This window comes from Silurus meridionalis, chromosome 3, assembly GCF_014805685.1.
Source record: "Silurus meridionalis isolate SWU-2019-XX chromosome 3, ASM1480568v1, whole genome shotgun sequence".
Classification (NCBI taxonomy): domain Eukaryota; kingdom Metazoa; phylum Chordata; class Actinopteri; order Siluriformes; family Siluridae; genus Silurus; species Silurus meridionalis.
The window spans coordinates 7,891,663-7,919,360 of NC_060886.1; the positions used below are offsets into that span (position 1 = coordinate 7,891,663).

General features: G+C 36.4%; 1 protein-coding gene across 2 annotated transcripts in view; it reads right to left on the reverse strand.

Annotated features, from left to right (window-relative positions):
• gpr156 (G protein-coupled receptor 156) overlaps positions 1 to 27,488 on the reverse strand; it is a 41,674-nt gene extending 14,186 nt beyond the window's left edge. Inside the window, exons 1-5 of one of the 2 annotated variants that reach the window (XM_046845756.1) lie at positions 27,316 to 27,488; positions 18,665 to 18,866; positions 6,951 to 7,095; positions 4,049 to 4,176; positions 1,552 to 1,687 (exon numbers count right to left, since the gene is read on the reverse strand). In XM_046845756.1, the coding sequence (XP_046701712.1) occupies positions 1,552 to 1,687; positions 4,049 to 4,176; positions 6,951 to 7,067 (381 nt within the window). In that variant the 5' untranslated portion in view covers positions 7,068 to 7,095; positions 18,665 to 18,866; positions 27,316 to 27,488. The remainder of the gene's footprint in view (positions 1 to 1,551; positions 1,688 to 4,048; positions 4,177 to 6,950; positions 7,096 to 18,664; positions 18,867 to 27,315) is intronic. The other variant, XM_046845755.1, reaches the window with a different exon arrangement.
• Positions 27,489 to 27,698: the final 210 nt, after the last annotated feature.

Genomic DNA, 27,698 nt, shown 5'->3' on the forward strand with positions numbered 1-27,698 from the left:
TGGCTCTTGGACAACTCTTCTGATAATTATTTTCACTCCTCTGTCAGATATCTTGTTAGAAGCACCTGGTCATAGACAGTCTATAGTGAAATTATGTTCTTTCCACTTCTGGTTAATGGCCTCAACAGTGCTCACAGGAACATTCAGAAGTTTAGAAATCCTTCTGTAACCAATCCTATCAGTATGTTTTTGCAACAATGTGACACCTTGGTAATAGGACACATTTATACAGGCCATCAGTTTGGATTGAACCAGCTGATATTCATTTGCACTGACACGTGTCAGGACTGCTTTCTAATTACCGGTACTGATTGATTTCAGCTGGTGTCTTGGCTTTCAATGCCTTTTTTCACCTCCCTTTTTTTCCTGTGTTCAATACTTTTGTCATTTTCCATTATTACAAATAGCTTAATATATGGACATCTATAGTTTGATTTCTTGCATGGGATTGCATGGGTTGTTACCAACATCTGGTAAAAATTTTATGTCAATAGCACATTAAGAATATATTTACTGAAAAAATGGTGGTGTTCATTATTTTTCCCGCTGTAAGTATTCACATCGTTTGCTCAATACTTTGCTGAAGCACCTTTGGCACCAATTACAGCCTCAAGCCTTTTTGAGTTTGATTTCAGTTTTGTCCATTTCTTTGCAGAAACTCTCAAGTACCATTAGGTTGGATGCGGAGCGTTGGTGCACAGCCATTTTCAGATCTCTCCAGAGATGTTTAATCCGGTTCATGTCTGAGCTCTGGCTGGGCCACTCATTGACATTTACAGAGTTGTGGCTACTGGACTCTTTCAAAGTGACCATCGGGTTCTTGGTCACCTCCCTGACCTAGGCCCTTCTTTACCAATCGCTCAGTTTAGCTGAGTGGCCGATCTAGGAAAAGTCCTTGTGGTTCCAAACTTCTTCCATTTATGAATGATGGAGACCACTGTGCTCACTGTGAGACCTTCAATGCGGAAGAAATTTTTTTGTACCCTTTCCCAGATCTGTGCCTTAATACCATCTTGGCTCGAAATACCATTTCCTTGGACTTCATGACATGGTTTGTGCTCTAACATGCACTGTTAACTGTGGAACCTTATATAGACAGGTGTGAATCTTTACAAATCATGTCCAATTAACTGAATTTACAACAGGCTGACTCCAATCAAGTTGTAGAAACATCTCAAGAATCTTCTTCTTCTTCTTCTTTCGGCTGCTCCCATTAGTTATTGCCACAGCAGCTCATATATATACATTTGCTAATATATAGCGGTTTATGATATATATATGGGATTGTTTACTTTGTAGGGATATATGATATATGGCATAGTTTATTATATAGGGATATATAATATATGGGATAGTTTACTATATAGGAATATATAATATATGGGATAGAGTACTCTGAATCCACAACCACTGTGTCCCGGAAAAACTGTATACTAACGTTAAATGAATGAATGAATGAATGAATGGATAAATTAATTGAAACATGCCCCCTATAAATCCTTGCAAAAAAGCAAGGTGCCAAGGTGTGTGTCTGTGTCTCTGTTCATGTACCTGATAGACAGCTTTTGGGCCTGCTCCCTGTACAGGTGATCTGTCTTCTATAGCAAACAGGAAGCCACTGGTGTATGTCAGCACACTCCCTAACAGAGTCAGCATGTTTAGGTTGGGGCTCGACATCTTTACAATCCTGAAAATTCAATATACAATGATAAATTGGACACCATGAACACAGATAACTGCAATAGCCCGCATATTCATTCTTGCCCCCAACTTCAGTGGCATCTGTTACAATCTCAAGTTGGGAAAACTGACAAAGTGAAAAAAATATTTAAGGGGGAAATTAGAGTTGGCAAAATTAACATGCTAATAACTTAATGAAAAATTATTTTTCAAGTCTCGAATCAAGCACCAAAATCTGCAATTAAGCATGAGCACACATCTGACAATTAAAACCGTCCATGTGGAAACACAGCAAAAGTTCTGTTTTTTGTCCTGATGATTTACGTAATTTAAAACACCTTGTTCTTTATTCGGCTGCTTCCATTAGGTGTCACCACAGCGGATCAACTATCTCCTTGGTCTTCCTCATTTCCTCCTTCCTGGCGACTCCATCCTCAACATTCTCCTACCGATATACCCCATGTCCCTCCTCTGCATATGTCCAAACCATCTCAATCGGGCCTCTCTCGCTTCGTCTCTAAAATGTCCTACATGCGCTGTTTCTTAAATAAACTCGTTTCTAATCCTGTCCATCCTCATCACTCCCAACACAAACCTCAACATCTTTAGCTCTGCTACCTCCAGCTCCACATCCTGTCTTTTACTCAATGCCACTGTCTTTAAACCATACAACATCGCAGGTCTCACCACAGTCCTATAAACTTTCCTTTTCACTCTTGCAGATACCCTTCTATCACAAATCACTCCTGCCAATCTTCTCCACCCACTCCACCCTGCCTGCAATCTTTTCTTCACTTCTTTAACACACTCTCCATTATTTTGCACTGTTGACCCCAAGTAACTAAACACATCCACCTTCTCCACCTCTTCTCCCTGCAACCGCACCACTCCACTGCCCTACCGCTCATTCACACACTCTGGCTTATTCCTAATGACTTTCATTTCCCTTCTCTCCAGGCTCTTCTCAACCTGCTCCCTACTACTCTTACCACGAATCACAATATCATTCGTAAACATAATAGTCCACGGAGACTCCTGTCTGACCTTGTCTGTCAACCTGTCCATCACCACTGCAAGCAGGAAAGGGTTTAGAGCCGATCCTTGATGCAGTCCAACCTCCACCTTGAACCAGTCTGTTGTTCCTACTGCACACTTCAATGCTGTCACACTGTCCTCATACATGTCCTGCATTATCATCACAAACATTTTTGACACACCGGACTTCCTCATACAATACCACAACTCCTCTCATTTGGCACCCTGTCGCTCGCTTTCTCTAAATCCACAAACACACAATGCAACTACTTAGCAAATATTGTGTCTGTGGTGCTCTACCTTGGCACGAAACCATACTGTTGTTCACAGATGGTCACCTCTTCTCTCAGCCTGGCTTCCACTACTCTTACTCATAACTTCATGGTGTGACTGATCAACTTAATTCCTCTGTAGTTACTGCAGGTTTGCAAATCTCCCTTATTGTTAAAAAGCAGTACCAGCACACTCCTTCTTGATTCCTAAGGCATCCTCTCACCTTGTTAAACAATCTGGTTAAAAACTCCACTGCCATCTCTCCTAAACATCTCCATGCTTCTACCGGTATTTCATCTGGACCAACCGACTTTCCACTCTTTATCCTCTTCATCACTGCTCTCACTTCCTCCTTACCAATCCTATCCACTTCCTGCTTCACCATATCCACATCCTCCAACCTTCTCTCTCTCTCTCTCGCTCTCTCTCATTTTCCTCATTCATCAGCTGCTCAAAATACTCCCTCCATCTTCTCAACACACTCTCCTCACTAGTCAACACATTTCCATCTCCATCCTTTATTGCTCTAACTTGCAGCACATCCTTCCCAGCTCGGTCTCTCTGCCTGGCCAATCGGTACAAATCCTTTTCCAAATTCCTTAGTGTTCAACCTCTCATACAGCTCCTCTTATGCCTTTTCCCTGGCTTTCGCCACATCCCTCTTTACCTGCTGCTGCATCTCCTTGTAGTATTTTAAAACACTATAATTACTTTAAAAGATTCACAAGTATATTCAAGTATCCAAGTATACTTCATGCTCTATGTTGAGTTTGGTTACAATAATAAACAAACATTTGCATAAAGCATCCATTTTTGTCCATGCCCATGTTGATTAGAGTTTTGAAGTCTTGAAAAGTATTAATTTAAGGTACATTTAGAACAGATAAAAATGTTGATTAAGCTGCGATTAATCGTGAGTTAACTCATGATAATCATGTGATTAATCGCAATTAAATATTGTTATCGATTGACAGCCCTAGGGTGAATACTTATGAATGGAAGGGGGGGAAAAAAGAGGCCGTTAGAAAACCAGAGAGATGGTCTGGTGAGGTTTGTGTACCTGTTGTTTTTATAGCGGATGGTGAAAATGAGGAATAGGATGGACAGCAGTATCCCACAGGAGAGCAGCGTCCAAGCTATAGCACACAGAACTGGAGACAGAGACCTGCTCTGCACCTCCACCACCCTCTGCACACACACACACACACACACACACACACACACACACACACACACACACATATATATATATATATATATATATATATATATATATATATATATATATATATATATATACATATACATATATACATATATACATATATACATACACACAGTAATCCCCCGTTTATCCAAACGATAAACGAAAAACTGCAATAAACAGACACCACCCCAAAAATGCATTTTTTTTGTATACAGTCTGTACTGTATTAACATTTTACTTCATTTTATAATTAATAATGATTTTTTTTATTTATAAATGTCATTATTTTTACATTAAACTCTAAACACTCTAAAAACTAAGTTTTTTGGTCTAAGTTAATTATTAATAAATATTTAGGTCTTAACACCCAGCTGCCAATGCCAGGCACAGCCCCCGAATTTATTTGTGGTTGTGTTTGTGTGATTGTGTGTGATGCAAAGTATGCCAGGCATATGAGCCCAAAGGTACGGTGGCCGAGAAGTACAAAACACATTAACAAATTAGACAAGACACCTGTCATTCAAGATAAACAAGAAGTACAGAGAAAGTTGGAACGTATGAGTAAAAATGTAGAAACTAATCTTTATGTTATGTGATATTGCAGCATCTCCAAAATCACTGCATATGAATGTCCTTCCTCAAAGTAGTGTTGAATTAATTCCAGTGCCTCCTTGCTTGCCAATGTTTACTTCTGTTATTTTCTTATATTTAAAGGTGCACTAATCGAAATTAAAAATAGTTTAAAGTAAATGGAGAACTTTACAAATGTACAAGAAACAAAGTTATAATATTTCATACTACCTGTATATATTGAATGACAGGTGTCACGTCCAATGATTGGTAAGTTTCCATTCACAAACTGTACCTACCTTTTCCGGTTTGTCGGAATTGTCGTTGTGTTTGCGGATTTGTTATTTTGTTTTTGCATTTGTTGATTTGTTTTAGCAATTTTTATTTTGTTTTCGAATTTGTTATTGTGTATTCTAATTTGTTAATTTGTTTTCTGATTTGTTAATGTGTTTTGCACTTCTCAGCCACCGTACAAAGGGCCCTAGGAAGCCCCAAATCACCACTTTGATTTTACTTTCTTATTTTTTTTTATTTGATACTTTTAAACTTGCATGCATGAACATGTTAACCATTAATATTATAGTAAAATAATATTATGATCTGTAAATAAATTAACACTTTTTGGTTACTTCAAAAGAGATCATGCGTACACGACACAAAGAAAGACCATAATGAACGGATAGAGACACCCGTTCGAAAGCTCAGAAGTAAAAACTACACACACACACACACACACACACACACACACACATATATATATATATATATATATATATACAGTGGAACCCGGTTATCTCGCCCTCGGTTAACTCGACAACCCTATTAAGTCGACGTTTTTGAAGTGGAACCGCCAAATTCTCGCTTTTTCTACGCATTTTTTATCGGTTATGTCGACTTTTTTTATGTCGCGGAACCCTGATATCTCGAGCACAAGGGGGGGAAAAATAAGAAATTTTAACGTCAGTTATGTCGATCGGCACTGTGCAGCCGCAGAAGAACTCGCGAAAGTGGCGGAAAAATCAAACCTTACAGATACTACAGGTGTTGTATTGTATACTGGTGAATCTCTGCTGTTAGTAAGTGCACATATGCATTTTTTGTTAAATGTTATGCGATGAACGGAGCGCGCGCTCCGGCTTCAACTCCTTACGGCGGCGTCGCTCCTTACAGAGAGCCGTGCTCCTTACAGAGCGCACGCGCGAGCAGGGTAAGGAGCACGGCTCTCGGTAAGGAGCACGGCTCTCTCGGTAAGGAGCACGGCTCTCTCGGTAAGGAGTTGAAGCTGGGAGCTTCAGAGAAAGCGGCCGAGAAAGCACCTGCCACGCCCCCTTCGGCCGTTCACGTTTGAGACTTTTCTGTCCCTCGTTTTTGGTTTCGGGTTCGGTTTTGGATCTTCCGGGTTTTTTTTCCGGCTTCGCGCCGTGCCGCCGGTCGGCTTTTTCGGACACTTTGCTTTGTGTGTTTGTGCGGATTACTTCAGCCTGATGGTCATAAGTTTTCAGACACTTAGTTATGTTTTTTTTTTTTTTTTCCACATGTGGACTAAATGTGAAACGGCACTGTGCAGCCGCTGTTTTTTTTTTTTTTTTTGAGCGATCTGTGTGTTTATAATGTTGGAGAATATAATAAAGGTTTGTATGGAGAATGGACGGTGGTTTGTATTGTATACTGGTAAATCTCTGCTGTTAGTAGGTGCACTTATGCCTTTTGTTGTTAACAAACGTATGTACATTTTATAGCATGCCTTCATCAAACAAATCGCGGCAACGCTGTTGTGTAAAAAACCCTCCAAAAACACGTGCATGCACATTCTCATTTATTAACGCACATCATGTACATAAAGAAATTTCAAGCATGTTAATATACTGCCGCCATTTTGTTTTCGTTTATCTCGATCATCGGTTACCTCGATGCTTTTGGCGACCCCTAGGACATCGACATAACGGGTTCCACTGTATATATATATATATATATATATATATATATATATATATATATATATATATATATATATAATTCTCTAGCAATATATATTTTTAATTTTCTTATAAAAAAAAAAAAAACATTAATCTGGCCCAAAAATTCTGTCCTGCATGCCCCTATTATAACTGTTCATAGTTCCCCTGTGTATGTGTGTGTGTGTGTGTGTGTGTGTGTGTGTGTGTGTGTGTGTGTGTGTGTGTACCGTAGAGAGAGAGCAGAGCCTCAGCAGGATGTCCCAGCTCTGCTGCTTGTTTACTGCAGGATGGATGAAGCAGGACTCAGAGTCACAGTGACTACTGCAGTTTGGCCTGATCTCCATCACTGCCTACAGCTCACACACACACATCCTGAAAAGCAAAATCAGCACTTTGAGACAGCATGCCTCCTGACACAGCTTGAGTTAGACACACTTCTAAAAAAGCTTTAAAAAATAGTACATTTTATGTAGTTCATCTGGTCAATCTATAGCGAAACTTCTACGTTTGTTAGTGGTTATAACGTCCAACAACTGACTGGCCTTTCAGCTTTTGATGCAATAACAGTTAACATTGAACTTTTATTAATGAAATGAAAGAATTCATTGGTAAAAAATTTAACATTTTATTCAGTATATCACAGTATATTCTTCAGAACACAAGCAGGTTAGCAATACGATTAACACAGACAACTGAACTGATGTTCTTCCATCCCAATGAAGAAAAACAACAGTATTTTTTTTATTCACAGTTTCACAGAAAAATGCAATTAAAAGACCTGTAGCACCTTTAGTGCTGCCTGTTCATGTTAATCAATCAAAATGCATAAAAATGTTACCACTCACACACTAAGAGCCATACACATCATGCAGAGAAATGATTTTTACAACTGTCTAATGACATAAAATAATTTTTATTTATCAAAAAAGTGTATTTACACAGAAAAAGAAAATAAAAAATATCCAAATATGATCTAAAGGATACCAAAATTGGATAACAGAAAAAAGTATGGACTGTATGTGGAATGAAGTGAAGATACACCATGGACAAAAGTTTGTAGACACCTGACCATTAAATTTTTTTTTTTAAACTTCAGATTCCACATTTGATCCCTATTTGCTGTTATAATAACCTTCACCCTTCTGGGATGATGTTCGACTAAATTTTGGATTGTGCTGTGGAGATTTGTGCTCAGTGAGCCACAGGGGTGTTACTAAAGTCAGGTATATTGTAGGTGATGTGAAAAGACCTGGAGTGCAGTCAGTGTTTCAATTTATGAAGCTGGTTTGGTGCAAAGGGGAATTATAATGATGGAACAGGTTGAAGTGAAGGGAAAAAGTCATGCTATCACATACAAAGTCAACCTATAAAATTGTGTGCCTCCACATTCGTGAAACCAGTTTGGGAGAGAACCTTATAGTCAGGTGTCCCAATACTGTTTTCTATATAGTGTATGTCTACTTATATGTACATTCCAATGGAGTGCAACACTGAGGTCGTTTCAGTGGAAATAATAACAATACAATAAATATGGGATTTGCTGTATAGCAGAGATCTCGGGTATAGAATTTGTAATCTTTATACATACAGTACTGTGCAAATGTTTTAGGCAGGTGTAAAGAAATACTTAAAATATATATTTAAATTTTAAATATTAAAAAAATATTATTATGAATTCACAAAATGCAAAGTGAGCAAACAAAATAAATGTAAAAATTCGTACTTTAAATTTGTACATTTCCAAACTTGGCACAGTGGCACAAGGTCAGAGATTCTGTATGATCAGAGTCAGGTGTACGATTAACTATCTATTAACACCTGTCAGGTGCTAATGATCATCAATTTCATATGTAGGTTGAACCACAGCTGTTTCTCTTTCAGAAAGAGGTTTAAATTGGGTGAGGAACAGCCAAACTCTGCTACTAAGGTGAGGTCATAGAAAACAATTTCATCTCATCACCGTGGCAAGCCTGAGCACAGCAACAAGACACAAGGAAGTTATTTTGCACCAGCAAGGTCTCTTCCAGGCAGATATTTCAAAGGAATCTGAGGTTTCCAGATGTGCTGTTCAAGCTCTTTTAAAAAAAGCACAAAGAAACAGGAAATGCAGTGGTCGGCAAGGAAACTTAATGCAGTGGATGAAAGACACATTATGCTTGCTTCCCTTTTAGATTGAAAAGATGTCCAACAGTGCCATCAAAGAACTGCCAGGAAACCAGTGGGACCCAGGTACTCTCCAGAGAAGTTAGACCAGAAGTGGTCTTCATGGAGGAATTGTGGGCAAAAACAAACATCTCCAACATGAAAACAATGCTAAGTGACTCAACTATTCATACAAACATAGGAACTGGGGTGCAGGAAAATGGCAGCAGGTGCTTTGTACTGATGAGTCAAAACTTTGACATTGTGGGCTGTAGCAAAAAATGAATTGTTTGCTAAAGGGCTGTAGAGTGGTACAATAATGAGTGTCTGCAGGCAACGGTGAAGCATGGTGGCAGTTCCTTGTAAGTTTGGGGCTTATTTCTACAAATAGAGTTAGAGATTTGGTCAGGATTAATGGTATACTCAATGCTAAGGAATACAGGCAGATACTTGTAGGACAACAACCCCAAACAAACAGACAATATCATTAAGAAGTATCTTCAACATAAAATCATAAAGTCTGTCAATGAAAATATAAAAATTTAAGGCACCCTACATCCACAGAAGATCTATTATTAGCGCTCCAACCTACTTGCAGCGTTACCTCAAAACCTATGAGCAAGTATATTCAGAAGCATTGATGCTATTTTGCAGGTAAAGTGTAGTCACACCAAATATTGATTTGATTTCAATTTATTTTCTGTCCATTTACTTTCCATGTTGTTTATTTTTAAAAGCATTCTTACTTTACAAATTTTTTCTTTCTTTTTTTTTTGTTAATTTCTTTTATAAAATCATAAAACCTTTGCACAGTACTGCATATAGACAGTCCCACGCAATTGTTGAACCTGGTCTTTGGTTGTCCTGCAAACCTGACATCTGACCACATGCTAAAGTAAAGATTCATGTTCAATTTACTTTTTGTTACATACTAACCCTAAACCTAACCCTAGATCCCTGGCAAAGTACAAATCTGTAGTCCTCACCAGACACCCTGTAAACCTTAGATTTTCATTATTATTAGTTTACATTTACTCCATCAAAAAAAAAAAAAACGCAATTTCCCACAAAACTCTGCCTATATAGTGCACAAACTCACCAAAAGATGGCAGTACAATATCCACTCACACTGTAAGACAGAGGAGCAACATGTTCCTATGAAGGGCCAAAAATCTAACTTCATTAAGGGCTGTGGGCAAAAAATAAATGTTGCATTATATTAAATATTTTATTCAAATAAAAGTTGCCACAGTTACTCTCATTTATGATTTCATAATTTAATATAAATACAGAGAATCCAATATAATTCATTTTTATTTGTATGGAACTTTTAACAATGAACTGTCTCGAAGCAGCTTTACAGAAATAAAGTGGTTATAAAGTTGTATAAAACATGTATAAGTTTAGTGCCTATAAGTTTTTTCCTTATAATTGTAAGTTTATGGCTAATGAGCGAGCCAGTGGCGACTGTGGCAAGGAAAAACTTGCTAAGAAAACTCAAAATATCCATTTATTACAGTTTCATCATTGCTGTTGAAAAACGACTCGGTAAGCTGCTTAACTAATAAAGATTTATTTGTACTAGTTACTGAAACACTAGTTAAGATATAAAACACTTATTTTTTGCACAGTAAGAAACAATTGAATTTATAGTACAATTGAGTTCAATCCCAATTTTTTTTTTATTTTTTCCAAATGGCACTTTTTTGCCTCTCTTGGCATGATGGGCCAAATCAAAGTTTACCATGGGTGACTTTTGCCTGCAGACCCTAGTTTGGGTTTCTCTTCTCAAAATCTGACTGATGCATCAATGTCAGTAATCCCTGCTCTGTTATATCTTACATCACAACAGGGAATTTCACATGAAACAGTCCAACAAAAATTTACAAGCGGAGTGAAGAGAAGTAATTATTGGGAACCCACCCTTTTACATAATAGCACCTCTGCTCAAAATACATAAACACACCACTCCTGATTCCTAAATGAGAGAGTAGAGGGGGAAAAAAATCACAGGCCTGTCTCTAGTACACTGTGGTAAATCTCACAAACATTGCTTCATCACACGCACATATGCGGCATACAGTTTGATCAAGAAAAGGAGTCATGGTTGAAAAATAAACTTGTATGGAGATGGTGTGGGCTGGATTCCGGAGCGATGAAGAGTTGAAATATTGTATGGACTTGTTGTGTAGATCAGCGGTCCCCAACCTTTTTTGCGCCACTTTAAGGTGTGGTGGATAAATACAAAATAAAATGATACGACCGCTATAAAAACTGGTATTTTCTAAATATAGTAATAATCGTGAATCCACTGTGATGTTTTTTGTTAATTTTGCTAGCTTCGGGGTTGTATTATGTGTTAGCGGCTGGAGCAGCCCCTTTAAGAAGGTAGTGGATGTAGGTAAGACATGTGACCGTGGCATCATGACATGAATCAAGATTGAGTCATAGACAGATGTGGCGGAATCCGGTAATTTTCTAAAATAAAACATCGTTCAGAATTAGATAATAAATTAAACGGAAATAATGTAAGTTATGTATTCTTTCTGTGCGGCCCGGTACCAATTGACCCACGGACCGGTGCCGGTGACCTGGGGGTTGGGGACCACTGGTGTAGATGACTGTTTTTTTTTTATAGATGGCAAAATCCTTAAAGCTTAACTCTATTCATTTGTAAGTGTGTGTATATTTGGCAAATCACAACAGTGGACAGGGACATACAGAGATTTTCCAAGACAGGTTCCCCTTGGAACAGATCTCACAAGGGTCGATCAAAGAAGTTGAGTCCTCGTGATGTGCGTTATGTGCAGAAGCTGGCTTAAAAAAAACAGACGCATGAGTGCTGCAGCATCGCTTTAGAGGTTGCAGACGCAGAAGGTCCGCTCGAGGTCACGAGTGTCAAGGTCGAAAGTATCGAGGTTCCATTGTGTGTGTATATATGTACAGTACAGACCAAAAGTTTGGACACACCTTGTGTCAAACTTTTGGTCTGTACTATATATATATATATACAGTACAGACCAAAAGTTTATATATATTATATACAGTACAGACCAAAAGTTTATATATATTATATATACAGTACAGACCAAAAGTTTATATATATTATATATACAGTACAGACCAAAAGTTTGAACACACCTGCTCATTCAAAGAGTTTTCTTTATTTTCATGACTATGAAAATTGTGGATTCACACTGAAGGCATCAAAACTATGAATTAACACATGTGGAATTATATACATAACAAAAAAGTGAACTGAAAATATGTCATATTGTATATATATATATATATATAGTGGGTACGGAAAGTATTCAGACCCCCTTAAATTTTTTACTCTTTGTTATATTGCAGCCATTTGCTAAAATCATTAGGGTTCCTTTTTTTTCCTTATTAATGTACACATAGCACCTTATATTGACAGAAAAACACAGAATTGTCGACATTGTTACAGATTTGTTAAAAAAGAAAAACTGAAATATTACATGGTCCTAAGTATTTAGCAGAAGCACCCTTTTGATCTAATACAGCTATGAGTCTTTTTTGGGAAAGATGCAACAGGTTTTGCAAACCTGGATTTGGGGATCCTCTGCCATTCTTCCTTGCAGATCCTCTTCAGTTCTGTCAGGATGGATGGTAAACGTTGGTGGACAGCCATTTTTAGGTCTCTCCAGAGATGCTCAATTGGGTTTAAGTCAGGGATCTGGCTGGGCCATTTAAGAACAGTCACGGAGTTGTTGTGAAGCCACTCCTTCGTTATTTTAGCTGTGTGCTTAGGGTCATTGTCTTGTTTGAAGGTAAACCTTCGGCCCAGTCTGAGGTCCAGAGCACTCTGGAGAAGGTTTTTGTCCAGGATATCCCTGTGCTTGGCCACATTCATCTTTCCCTCGATTGCAAACAGTCATCCTGTCCCTGCAGCTGAAAAACACCTCCACAGCATGATGCTGCCACCACCATGCTTCACTGTTGGGACTGTATTGGACAGGTGATGAGCAGTGCCTGGTTTTCTTCACACATACCGCTTAGAATTAAGGCGAAAAGGTTCTATTTTGGTCTCATCTGACCAGAGAATCTTAATTCTTACCATCTTGGAGTCCTTCAGGTGTTTTTTAGTGTCTTGCACTGAGGAGAGGCTTCCGTTGGGCCACTCTGCCATAAAGCCCCGACTGGTGGAGGGCTGCAGTGATGGTTGACTTTCTACAACTTTCTCCCATCTCCAGACTGCAACTCTGGAGCTCAGCCACAGTGATCTTTGGGTTCTTTGGCTCTCTCACCAAGGCTCTTCTCCCTGATAGCTCAGTTTGGCTGGACGGCCAGCTCTAGGAAGGGTTACGGTCGTCCCAAACGTCTTCCATTTAAGGATTATAGAGGCCACTGTGCTCTTAGGAACCTTTAGTGCAGCAGAAATTTTTTTGTAACCTTGGTCAGATCTGTGCCTTGCCACAATTCTGTCTCTGAGCTCTTCAGGCAGTTCCTTTGACCTCATGATTCTCATTTGCTTTGACATGCATTGTGATCTGTAAGATCTTATATAGACAGGTGTTTGGCTTTCCTAATTAAGTCCAATCAGTATAATCAAACATTTCTGGACTCAAATGAAGGTGTAGAACCATCTCAAGGATGATCAGGAGAAATAAATAGCACCTGAGTTAAATATATATATATATATATATATATATATATATATATATATATATATATATATATATATATATATATATATATATATATATATATATATATATATATATATATATATATATATATATATATATAATGCTTCCATTTGGCAGGCCAGTACTTTTATACTGGATGTTTTAAACGCAGATCAATCAATCACACACATCTGTATGAAGTAACATATTCTATTAAATAATAGAGTTCAGGTTAACTCAATGCATGTAAAAAAAAAACTAATAGCACATTATTCACAAAAAGATCTCAAACACAGCTAAACATTTGATTGTTCAGAAGTTGTTCCAGTTTAACCGTATTTTTTATTATTAAAAATAAAAAATAAAAAGTCTCCATCAGTGAACAGTTGATAAATAAATGTTATAATTAATAATTAATTTCCTTCTTACACAATTGTACTTTTGCACCATATAGTGCACAGTTATAGAGGGGATTTACTTCTAATTATACTAACTGGTGACACTCAGATGAGGATGGGTTCCGTTTTGCGTCTGGCTCCTCTAAGCTTTCTATTTTTAATGTTGTTTCAGGGGCTTTTTTCTCACCACCGTAACCATTGGCTCTTCCTCATTTAGGATACATTTACAGGGACAAATACTTCATTTCAAACTGATATCCTGAGTCTAGTTAATACTATAAAGCTGCTTAGTGACAACGTCTACTGAACTGAATTGAATTTAACTGAATTATATTACGACACTTAATGGAAATAAATATTGTCAACAATATATTCTAATAATATATATAGAGAGAAAAAATAAGTTCTAATTTTAGAAATGAAACTGTATCATTTGGTTAACTTTATTATAAGTAGATTGATTGACTTTATTTACACTTATTGTAGAAAAATTTCTAGTGTTATACAATTTTTCACTATGGGAAAGTCTTCAGAATAGAGAAGGATTTGTGCTTTGCGGTTTCTCTAAAACATAACAAGCAGTATTTTTTTTATCTTGTTCCCTTCCAAGAGGTGATAATACTGTGACATTAGAGCTGCTATAATGTAACTAATAACAGGAACGAATTTACTGCTCAGATGCTCACGCACATCATTAAAAGCAACTATAACAGGATAATAAAATGAGATGTCTTATTATTTAAAAACAAATGCAATTGATGGCAAACTGTTTCTCTTTAAGAGGAATAAAATAATTAAAATATTGATAATTCTCTATAATTCCCTATAATCGCTAATTATTTTTAAAAACAGCATAGCCCTATCTTATTTCACTCTTTACATAAAATATGACACTCTCTGTGTATGAGATGTCATTCGATAGGTGTCTCATCAAGTGTAATCTCTTAGTGAATATGGAATAAAAACAAGTCTGAAAGTGTTAATATGATCACATGAGTAAGAGAAAATGACCTAATCATGATTGTAAACAGTCTGAACAAGTGTCACCTCATGATTAAGCACGTGTGGTTGATCTGTTTAAAAGCCTCAGGTGCTTTCTAGCTCAGTTACACACACACACACACACACACACACACACACACACACACACACACAGTCACAGACATATAGATCATTAAAAAAAAATTACACATTTGCACAATGATAAAAATTGCCACAATTCAATCAGTTAATTTCAGGCATTTTAATAATGACCTGAATTAATGTTACAATTAATAAAGTCCTGGTATGATAAACCGTGCTCATAAATCTCTAGTCAATGATTAGTACCCATATATTTACTGAAGCAATACAATCTCAGAAAAGGAGGAAGGTAATGAAAACAGTTTTGGTTCATTACAATAAAGCACCAAGCTACACACTAAAGTGGGAAACTACTAGGGATAATATGAAATGTCCATCTGAATATGCAGAACTCAATCATATTTACTGAAGTAAATTTACATGTATGACATTTAACAGACGCCCTTGTTTTGCTAGATTACAGAAATACCAGAGGAGCCAGAGCTCCATTCGTAGTGAAGTTCAATCCTGATGTTGGCTAAAGCAAAACAAAAGGAAAAGTTAGTTGAAGTTATGCTATACACTGGAACGCAGAAAAGCAGCCTTTCGATCAATTTTACGATGCTTTCAAACCAGTTTGTTCAGACTGGAACTGTGAAAGGAATACTTTTACTTGTTTATTTGCTTGGTCCTATGTGATTAAAAAGACTAAAGAACAAAAAAAATTGCTGGTTGAGGGTGTGTGACTGAAATATCCCCGCAAAAAGGTTTCCATTCATTAGAAATATGATAATAAGGTATGCAAAAATTTTTTTTTTAAATACAGCCAGCTTGTATATAACAAAGAATTAACTCATGTACAGCAATACTCTCACTGAATCAAATCACACTAGGGTTGCCAGGTCTCCGTTTATCTCAGATAAAAGGCTTTGGTCTCCAAATCAAGATGAAAAAACACCAAGGACAGACCTGTGAACCTGTTCTTATAGTTTTAACCTAACACAAAGCTAGCTACAGCTTAGGTCATAATTTTACATAGGCTTTGCAGAAGCGACAAAATGTTAATGATTAAAAAATTTATCAGAGATCATAACATTTTTTTTTATGTATAGTCCTGCTCTGAATACAGAATTTACATTACAGATATTTAATATTTTGTCCACAAGACACAATAATATCAGAATTTTCACAAATTACAAAACCAGTTCAAAGTTTTTCACAGGCTTGATTCTTTATAATGTGTGCTGTTACCTAGATGAACAACCGCTCCTGTGTTTTGTGAGAGGTGTTCATGAATCCATAGACAATTCACATTTACAAAAGTGCTTTGAAGTCTTCATCAATAAATACATTCTGATACTGAATCGTTATGACCAACTGTTCGGCTCAGCCACATAATCAGATTATCAGAGGTTTTGGTGCCTCCCTGCCCAACCTTCAAGACCTGCATACATCCAGAGTGAGAAATAAGCCTCAGAAAATCACTCTGGATCCCTCACATCTACGCCATATAGTTTTATAACTTTTGCAATCTGGCCGGCGTTACAGAGCACCGAGCACCAGGACAGCCAGGCACAAGAAAACTTTCTTCCCCAGGTAATGTACTTCATGAACACTTAAATGCTATTAAATTAAATCTTCCCATTCTTTTTAAGAAAGATCTCCAGGAACTCTATTCTCCAGGAACTGCATTATTTGGTTTTCTAGCATCTTATGCAAATGATACTAATTCTGTCAATGGCAACATGTTTTTGGATTCATATTTTCCCACCTAGGACAAATCAGGGACTCCTCAGGTCCCAACTGGTACAAATGTTTAATAATTGTCAAAATAATACATTAAGGTGTGGAAAGGTCTTGAAGGTATACATTTTGGAACAATGTGATTGGTGAAATTTTTTTGGAAGAATGAATCATCTTGCAGTTATCTTCCATATCTTATGTATATTCTAAAAGGCAATGCTAGAAAATAAATAAATAAACAAATGAAGAACAATATATATCAACCTGAATTATCATAACTGTCTATTACTAAACATAGGAACAATCGTTGATCCTCCAGGTAAAAACACACAGTATGAATGTGTGTAACCTGACCTGGTTTATTTGCATAAGTTGGACTATGTGAATAAACTTATTCAGGGCATCACTAAATAAAAAACTAAATAAATAATAATCTCTTTTTTTCTTTAGCAGATTCTGCAACACATTGCAGATTACATTACAGATGTTGGCTTACAGTATGTGAACAACAGAACAGACACTGCTGCTTTCATACACTATATGGCTTGGTTTGGCAATGGCAATGGCATGTCCCTGTGCATAAAGCCAGCTTCATGAAAATATAGTTTAAAGGGGTTGAAGTCTAATATCTTGAGTAAACAGTAAACTGTTTAAGATCTCTGACCTCAACCCAATTGAACACCTTTGGCTGAATGAGCACAAATCTCCACAAGCACACTCCAAAATCTGGTGGAACATCTTCCCAGAAAACTGGAGTGTATTATAACAGCAAATGAGATCTTTATGTTGAATGAAATGTGTCTTACAGTCATTTGTCCACAAACTTTTCCTCCTACAGTATGCTGAATAAAAGCAACATATTTCTTTTCTCTTTTTTCTCCACATAGATTTTTCTAACACTAGCATTTTTTGCTATATTTATGCAGTACATTAGATTGTATCCTGAATCCTTTTATAGGTGCATTTAGTGTTGTGTAAAGTCTGTCAAACAAGGTAGTTCCTGTTACCACTTATATCATAAACAGCTGCTCGAAAACAATCAGTTTATTTCCTGAACATTTTCCCATGGACCGTTACAATGGCTTGTATTATATGGTATATATTCGCTATATATGTCACTGTGTAAGTTGCGACTATAGATACAATAATGTATTAAAATGGGCCCATAAATACAAACCTACTTTTACAGCTACTGTTTTAGAAACTGACACAGAAAAGCATCTTTTGGCCAATCAGATCTGAGAATTCAACAGCTCCATGGCCTAAAGTATCTTACTGAATGAATGAATGGAATATGGCAATAAAGAGGATATAAGCGTAGTCTAAAAAAATCAACACTGAGAACTTTTTTGTTCACTTAAGGTGCCTCTATCCTGATGGGAGTAATCTATACAGAAATGACTCTGCCCCCATTCACAGGGCACAGGGGCTTAGTGAATAGTTTGGATAGGATGAAAATGATGTAAATAATATGCTATGACAATCATAGCCATTCAGCGGCAAGTTGTGCATTTCACACCTAGGACTTCATGGTGTCCTACTGTTCCTGAATCAATCCACCTCTTAATACCTTCATTATGATGCTACGGATATAGAAACCATCAATATTATAGAGAGACGCAGTACTGAAGTAAGAAAACCAATGAACACAATTCAACAAGTCTAGTTTCACTGCAACCACAGCTGCACCACCTGCATACATCACCTCCATCAATATTAATCTCTAAAAAAAATGACTCTGGGTTTTATGTGCATTTTTCTGTGCATTATGTTTTTTTCTGGACTTGCAGCAGCACACCTAAAAGACTTGCTATGAAATGAAGAGAACAGACTATTGAGAATAATTTAATAAATATTCATAAACGAAAATACATTAAAATGGAAGTCACTGATTTTGAGTTTAAGCCAGTAGAGAAGGCCTTGGTGGCTCTGATGACCTACCACTATAGCCTCCAGATCCAGCCAGACTGGAGATTTTGGAGTGATGTGTAAAGACAGAGCACTCCACCACCACCGTCACTGAAACACCAACTAAGGGAATAAGAATGCTGTTCATCCTTCTGGTAGAGTTCCAGATAGTTGTAGAGTCTGTGCCAAGGTGCATAGAAGCTGTTCTGCCAGTTTGTAGTGTCCCAACACCTTTCTAATACGTGTACACACACACACAAAAAAAATGACATACCCATTACGTTTTGTAAACTTATTTAATTTGTTTATTCTTGACAAGTTTTGGATATAAGTCGAGTTGTCTTACTTGTCTTGATTATATGTACAGTTTGAGTTGGAACAAAGATCTAGTTAAGTGTACTCAAGTCTGGGGTGCAGTCAATGTTCCAATTCATTTGTTCAATAGGGTTGAGGTCAGCATTTAATAGCAGTTTACTGAAGATCTTTTAATCCAAATCATATAAACTATATCGTCATGGAGCTGGCTTTGTGCACAGGGGTATTGTCATACTGAAATGCTACTGCAGCTAAAGATATTCTACACAATTTGAGCCTCCAACTTTGTGATAACATTTTGGGTAAGAAGCACATATGACTGGAAAAGTGAGCTCATGTTTAGAATTCATTTTCGCAGCAAAGTTAGACGTTCAACTCAACCCCACATACTCGAATACATTCCACACCCACACTCAAACACCTGACTCAACTCATAAAATGTCTGCGAAGCTTAATCAGGTGTGCCGGCATGAAGGAAGCAGAAGTGAGTGAGAAGATGGGAAATTTCTACGGCAGCGTTACTCACCAAGTGACTAAGGTTTCTGTCTTAAACTGTGATTAAACAGTTGTTTTATGAACACAGACTAGTTTCAAGAAGTCTAAAAACAAGAACTAATAAATTAACTTTAAGTCAAAACTCACACCTCTTCATATAGTAATATAATATTCATTGTCATATTCAAATGTATATTCATACCATACAGTGCACCCGGAAAGTATTTACAACGCTTCACTTTTTCCACATTTTGTTATATTACAGCCTTATTCCAAAATTAATTAAATGCATTCTTTTCCTCAAAAATTCTACGAACACCACCCCATTATGACAACGTGAAAGAACTGTGTTTAAAATCTTTGCAAATTTATTAAAAATAAAATACCAAAAAAAAATCACATGTACATAAGTATTCACAGCCTTTGCCAAAATAGAGCTCAGGTGCATCCTGTTTCCACTGATCATCCTTAAGATGTTTCTACAACTCGATTGGAGTCCACCTGTGGTCAATTCAGTTGATTGGACATGTTTTACCTCACACATGTCTATATGAGGTCCCACAGTTAACAGTGCATGTCAGAGCACAAACCAAGCCATGAAGTCCAAGGAATTGACTATAGATCTCCTAGTCAGGATAGTATCAAGGTACAGATCTGCGGAAGGGTACAAAAAGATTTCTGTAGCATTGAAGGTCCCAATGAGCACAGTGGCCTCCATCATCTGTAAATGGAAAACGTTTTAAACTACCAGAACTCTTTCTAGAGCGAGCAGCCAGAGTGATCTGGGGCAAAAGGCCATAGTCAGGAAGGTGACCAAGAACCCGATGGAATGATTCGTGACACATGACACCCCACCTGGAGTTTGCCAAAAGGTACCTGTGGCCCAGCCAGAGCCCAGACTTGAATCTGATTGAACATCTCTGGAAAGATCTGATAATGGCTGTGCACCGACTCGCCCCATCCAACCTGATGAAGCTTGAGAGGTTCTGAAAAGAAGAATGTGAGAAACTGCACAACAATAGGTTTGCCAAGCTTGTAGCATCAAACTCAAAAAGGTCTTGAGGCTGTAATTTTTGTCGAAGGTGCTTTAACAAAGTATTGAGCAAAGACTGAATACTTATTAAAATGTTTTTAGTTTTAATACATTTGCAAAGATTTCAAACAAACTTTCACGTTGTCATTATAGGGTATTGTTTGTAGAATTGTGAGGAGAATAATGAATTTAATCTATTTTGGAATAAGGCTGTAACATACTGTAACATACTCTAACAAAATGTGGAAATGGTGAAGTGCTGTGAATACTTTTAGGTTTCACTGTAGGTCTTATGCAGTATAGATTCTGATTGTTTAGGTGTTGATTAATTTTCTGTAATTAACACCCTGATAATCATCCAAATAAATCACGAGTCTTTAACAGGAGGTCTGTGGCAGTACTGCAGGGGGTCCGCTAATTAATGTTGAATCACAATTTTTGTTACAAAAAAAAAAAGGGTAAAAACATCGAAGATAAAATATTGAATAAAAAATATATATTGTAATTATTACATTAAAGTTCTATTAAACGTAAAGCTGATGTTCATGTAAATGTATAATTGTCCACCTGACAGTAAAAGGAAAATGTATGAAGCTGCAAATCTATTATAATAAAACAGAACAACTTTAATAAATTGTCATTTTTACTGCAAAACAAACATGTTTTGCAGTAAAAATGACAATTTATTAAAGTTGTTCTGTTTTATTTTAATAGATTGCAGTTTCTATTCATATCAGTGGCTATGTTTGGGGCATTTTAAATCAGGGGGTCCCTGCCTCATGTCTCTATCGCCTCAAGGGGTCCTTGACCTGAAAAATGTTGAAGACGTTATTAATGTGCTTTTTCCAATTTGATGTGTCTAAAGTATCTGTTCTGTCACAGTATACGGCTGATAAAGCAATGCTAATAATAAACAGATTTTCAAAATGCATTGAAATTAATTCAAGAAAAATGGATATGCATGAATCTATTTAACATTTATGGAATGGATTCTCTAGTATCAGCTCATTGTAACTGTCTGGAAGGTCTATAAAAGATTGTATACTTTGTAAAATGATAAGCTGTGTACTGTATTGGTTTATTAACCCCAAATGAGGAACCATTGGTTAGAGGAATGATGTTATAGCTGCAGTAGCCGAAGTGATAAAAGGAACAGTGATAAAAGGAACACCCGAATAAAAACAACAGACCAGAATATGTATTATATTCACCAAATTTTCATAATAATTTCCCTAAAAGTTAACAGCAACATAATGTAGTATTCATACAGGAGTCTACACCATGCGAGTTTAGACATATAGTGTCTCTTTGTCACAGTGACAGTTACAACGAGCTGAGACTAGAGACTCCTTCGATATCATGGATAAACGGTCAACTGTTATGTACTTGAATAATTACTTTTTTTATTGAGGTAAAAGAAAGTGTTTGAGTCTCTTGTACTTCATAGCTTGCTACAGTATTGTTAAAACAGAAAATTCTCACCTCATAACTGGTATTTTACTCCTAAAGCCATGCATAAAATAGTACAGTACCTACACCCTAACTTCCTTATCCTGCAATCACTCATAGCTGCTAATGTTCACATGTCCGGTCCATTAGCAATGGAAAAGAATCTACAACAACACCTCAATACAGTTTTGTGCAAATGAGTAATGATTAAAACAGGCAGTTCCCACAGTGCCAAACTGCTACCCCTTCACTTCCTTTACTTGAAAAATGTAAAGCCTCAAAACTTAGCCAGCTATATTTATAACCATAGAAACTTTGCTAACATTATGTCATTCAGATGAGGTTTAATACAACAGTAAATTTACTTGCATTTCAATTCATGCAATATAATGCTAACCTCATCATAGCTACACTACAATATATGGACATAAGTATTGGGACACATGGCTTTTTCCGCTATATGCTGTATTTCCCCAATCTGTTACAACAAAGTTGGATGCACATACTTGTATGGGATGTTTTATAGGATGTTTTATTTTATGTGGTAGCACTACATTACCCTTAGAACTTGGAGACCCAAACCTGTTCCAGCATGACAATGCCTCTGTGCACAAATACAGCTCTAGGACAATATGGTGTACATGGGTTGGCGTGAAAGATCTTAAGAGGCCTGCTATACTGCTCTGACTTCAACCCTACTAAACACATTTGGAATGAATGCTGACAGCACCCTAGGCCTCCTCATCTACATCAGTACCTGACTTTTCAAACACTCTAGAGGCTGAATGAGCACAAATCTCCACAAGCACAAATTTAAGCCAAAATCTAGATGGAACATCTGCCCAGAAGAGTGGAAGAAATAGGGACTAACTGTGCAATGGGATGTTCAAATAGCACATAAGAATATTATGGTCAGCATCAACCAACATTACATTACATTTTATTCGCAGTAAATTCATGTCATCTAAAGTAAAATAATTGAAAAATTCTCACAGTATTTCTGCACTTAGTTTGAACAGTGTAAGGACATAATGGGTAAGAGTTGAATGATCCATGATAATTGCTTGGATGTTTGACATTGTTATATAGTTACATGTCTACAGTTTAAATGTTTGTAATTCCACAATTTCCAAACCATTCAATTTGGTCATTCTGCAGTATAACATAAAACATATACAGTGTAAAATTGACACTGGTTAATGATACATAATGCATCTGATCTCTTTGTTCTGGGTGGTTTCGAAATTCCTACGCTTCCTTTTTACAAAATGCTGTCGTCACTTTCCCAAATTTAGAGCCACAGTTTACGGTTTCCTGCTGAGAAAGGCATTTCCGACCATTTTTCACCAGCACTCCAGGCTGTCTAACGTGCCATGCTCAGCCTCGCAGTTGAGAGGAAAGGGTCTCCAAAGGTCGTTCATCTACTGCCTGGGGCAGTGTCTCCCAGCCCAGTCCTCAGAGACAAACAGACTGAGATACATTTGGGATCCCGATACATATGTATCATGATTTAATGTTGAAGGATGATGTAGAGAATATCACTAGTGGTAATAGAGGATTGCACTCGGAAGCCCTGATTTAGATGCAGTGGTGGACAAAATACACAAACTATGTTCTGAGTTAAAGTAGAGATACACTTTGTAAAATACTTTCAAATGTTTAAGTAGCCAAAGCACTATGATTTATTATGGCTATAATGTTCCTATTAAAATTTTTATCACAAGACTCTTTGCTTAATCAACTCAGTTAATGTGAAAAGACTTTAAAGTTACTCTTTCTATTTCTTATCTATTAATAGAATGATATTAATGACTCAAACACTTATTGATATTTTTTTTAAATGATCATGAGCCCAAAACCTTCTTTTCAACTATTTAAAAAAAAACAACTGCGCAAATAAGACCATGGGTGTTGTGATGAGTTCGAGTCAGGAGTTTCTTTCATTAGTTATTACTCTCTAAATGTTCTGCTTGCTGTTGAACTGATGCAGAACTGTACAGTATGTCGGTGATAAGTAGATACCACCAAGCAGCAATCAAAACAAGTTCCAAACAGAACACGCTCTTCTCTGATTGGTGGCTGGATGTGTGATTAAACAGTTACGTTTTTATCCACTCGTAAATAAAAAGGAACGACTGATTTTGCTAAATGTAGTTTAGTAAAAAGTAAGATATTTGAAGTTCAAAGCTAAAGCACTATTTTCACGGAAAAAGTTGTTTATTCAGATACGATTATTGCATATGCTATTTTCTGGGTGTTCAGAGACAAGGAGAAGTTGAGGTTTCAGCTGCAATGCAAATATACCAGTGTTTCAGTGTGAAAGCTGATTTAGAGCAAAAACCATGGGGTCCTGGAAGATTAGACTGGGAAACACTGATGTGCAATCCTCTTAATCTAAAGAAGTGGTAACCAGAAACAGAGTATTTATACTTTATTATTCTTCTTTAGCACATTCCTCAAGTACTTCTTACGCCACTTTTACGCCACTACATTTCAGAAAACCATGCCATTCATCACTATTTTGAAATTAATACCTGTTAAATGAGCACAAGCAAAACATCATGGTTCCTCTGATGTGTATGGAGTATAGGTTCTCTCACCATGCACTTGTAACTATAGAAAATTCTCTTATTAAAAAGGTCTGATGTGCAGGAGAACAAAACACTGAACTGCATCAGTTATTAAAATATACACTATATAAACTAAAGAACTGATAGTTTATAAAGGGGCTTTTGATTTTCAAGTACAGGAACGATGTACTTTATTCACTACCAATCTGATACAACATATATATATATATATATATATATATATATATATATATATATATATATATATATATATATATCAAACAGAAATATATATATATATATATATATATATATATATATATATATATATATATATATATATATATAATTTCAGATCATAAATAATTACAGAAAAGTTTACGTACTGATTAGTTAATTTATGTTATTATCCACCATAAATCACTTCATTCAAGACTACAAACAGTTGTTGGAAATTGATGAACAACATCATCATCAACATTATGGCCAAAGAGAACACATTACATTACACTCAAGTGGTGCCATCATTGACATTATGATGTCAGTATCAAAATGGTGTTTTGTGCTAATTCAGTACCAAAGATCTCATTTATTATTTTATTCCACCTGCACCCACACAATGGTAGTGTCCATGGAATCTGTCTGTGATAAGAGAGGTGTGTCCTTTCCTGCATTTGGATTTTATTCTAACTGCAATGCAATGCTACAGATGTGGCCTTCAGGAGAACACGCACACGAACACACACGTAATGGAAAAACAGTGCTAATGTCAACTACATTCAAAACCACGATCACTACCTTTGGTTTTGTTGTAGACATTCCGTTTGAGTTTAACTTGTTGAAATGTTAATAGACAGCTTTTTCAACCAATTGTTCTTCACAAGGCACATGCAAACATTTAAAGTTAATCTCTAAATGCCAGCAATTCGAACTACGTGCTCCGAGTATAATCTTTTTTATAATCTGGAGCTTTTGACCCGTCTAAACGTACGCGTCTTAAATGAGGAGGAATGAATGCAGGCAAAACACAGCTATATTAAATCACTCCTTTTCACCTTGTAATCTCTTGAGCTGATTTAAATAAAGAATGCAGTTACTGCTAAAAAAAAACCTACCAAGCAAAGAAAGCAGATCAATCCACAAAATGAAAGAGAAAAGTGATGGATGCATGTGGTTGGCTAATAAGATTTAAACCACATTTTTGACTGACAGGTCATATTTTGTGAAAATATATCCTATTACTCACTTATTACTTTATAAAGAAACTCAACTGATGGATGTGATTAAACAAGGAAGAGCCAAAAAACATGTTTAATGCATAGTATGATGAACTCATGCAAGAGTAGTGTAAGTGAGTAGGCTATTTTGAGTTTAAAAGTAATAATAGTAATAAATTATAATTCAATAGAACAAAATTTGACCACATAAACTGTGCACACAATCAGACTGAGTACATTAGAAGGTAAGTAGTGGTATCATCTAAATACTGGAATAGGCTATAGTTTGGAGGTCACAAAACACTACAAATTATTATACTTATTATTGATTTTTCATACTTAAACAGCCGGGTCACTTTAATTCAATTTAATAATCCTAATATATAGCTATAAATCCTAATAACTCATGTATACACTGCTAAATCGTCTTAGCAATATACTTTTTATCTTATGTCCTAATATATCTTATTATCAAATTACAATAAACAAAGTATAAGATCATTCAACATTTTCCTGGACATTACTCATTTAAAAATTTGAGTTTTTTATTTCTGTCTAATACATTTTTTGTATAAATAATTGCTTAAAAATTTGTAACATAACCCACCAATATAGAACAATTATGAAATAAGTACAAAGATTTCTAAAGATTATTCAAGGTACATTAGGAATCACAGGGGAAAATTTATTTGACACAAATCTTCATTTCTAATTTAAAATGTAACAACATGTTTTATGTTTTTTAGTTAAAAGACTTTGGCAGGACCTCTCTTTGTGAGCATATGTTCAGGTTGATGAACAAGTGTAACTGAGAAGCAAACTGACCTACCAGGATATACCTACATAATATCCTGACTGTCAGTAAGTCAGCTGCAGCCCAGTTTGAAAAAACTTGATAAATAATGAGCAATTTCATGTCTCTTATTAAAGATCACTGATATTGCAGGCATATGGATGTATGACTTATAGATTAAATCGCTGTATTTGGTACTGGACACTATTCTCATTTAAATGAGATTGTTTTCGTGTTTTCATTGTACTAAAAGTTTCATTGCACAAAAAACCTGCACTAATGCAAACCATAACGAAATAAAGCGTTTTAGAAACTCACTGGAATTGGAATATTCAATGATGTTGTAATGGACTTTACTGGTGTCCAGAAGGAACCAAAATGTGATCTAGAACTTGCCATAGTTGTTGGTCCTCAACTGTATCCACTAGACAATTAAATGCACCAGTGGGAGGCAAAAGATTCCCAGTAGAGACCCAAAGCATTGTATCATTACATTTTCTATTAAAACCATTAAACACTGTAGGGGGGTTTTGCTGCTTTTTTCACCAGGGAAAACCAGGTAACACTAAAGGCACAAAAATTAACTGGAGCTGCTTAGAGAAGCAAACTAAACGTGCACAAACCCTGCTGTTTGTGTGTGTATTTCTTTGTTTGTTTGTTTTTATTGTTATAAAGCAACGTGTTCTATGCAATAGATAAAGCTTGGATTAACGCGCACTTGATTGCGCAAGTGATTGCGCGTTTCAGGCACTAAATTAACTCAGTAGAATGACTTCATTAACTCGGATTGACACGAAAGACGGAGTACAAACCTGTATCCGAGGCGTCACAGCGTTTGTTAATCCCGAAGTGTTTTCTGCTTTGTCTTCCTCCATCCTCGGAGACTTCTACAAGCGTCAAGCGCGTCCATGAGCACCAAACTCCACATGCGGAAAGAGTTCAAGTTCACTGTCTGAGTACTAATAAGTCCATGAGCACTCCAGCGAGGAGAAGATACCGAAACCCAGACAGAGGGAGGGAGAGGGGGAGGGCGATGTAGAGCAAAGGAGGGTGAGAAAGAGAGAGAGGGATATATGTGAATATATATATATATATATATATATATATATATATATATATATATATATATATATATATATATATATAAAATGTGTGTGTGTGTGTGTGTGTGTGTGTGTGTGTGTGTGTATATATA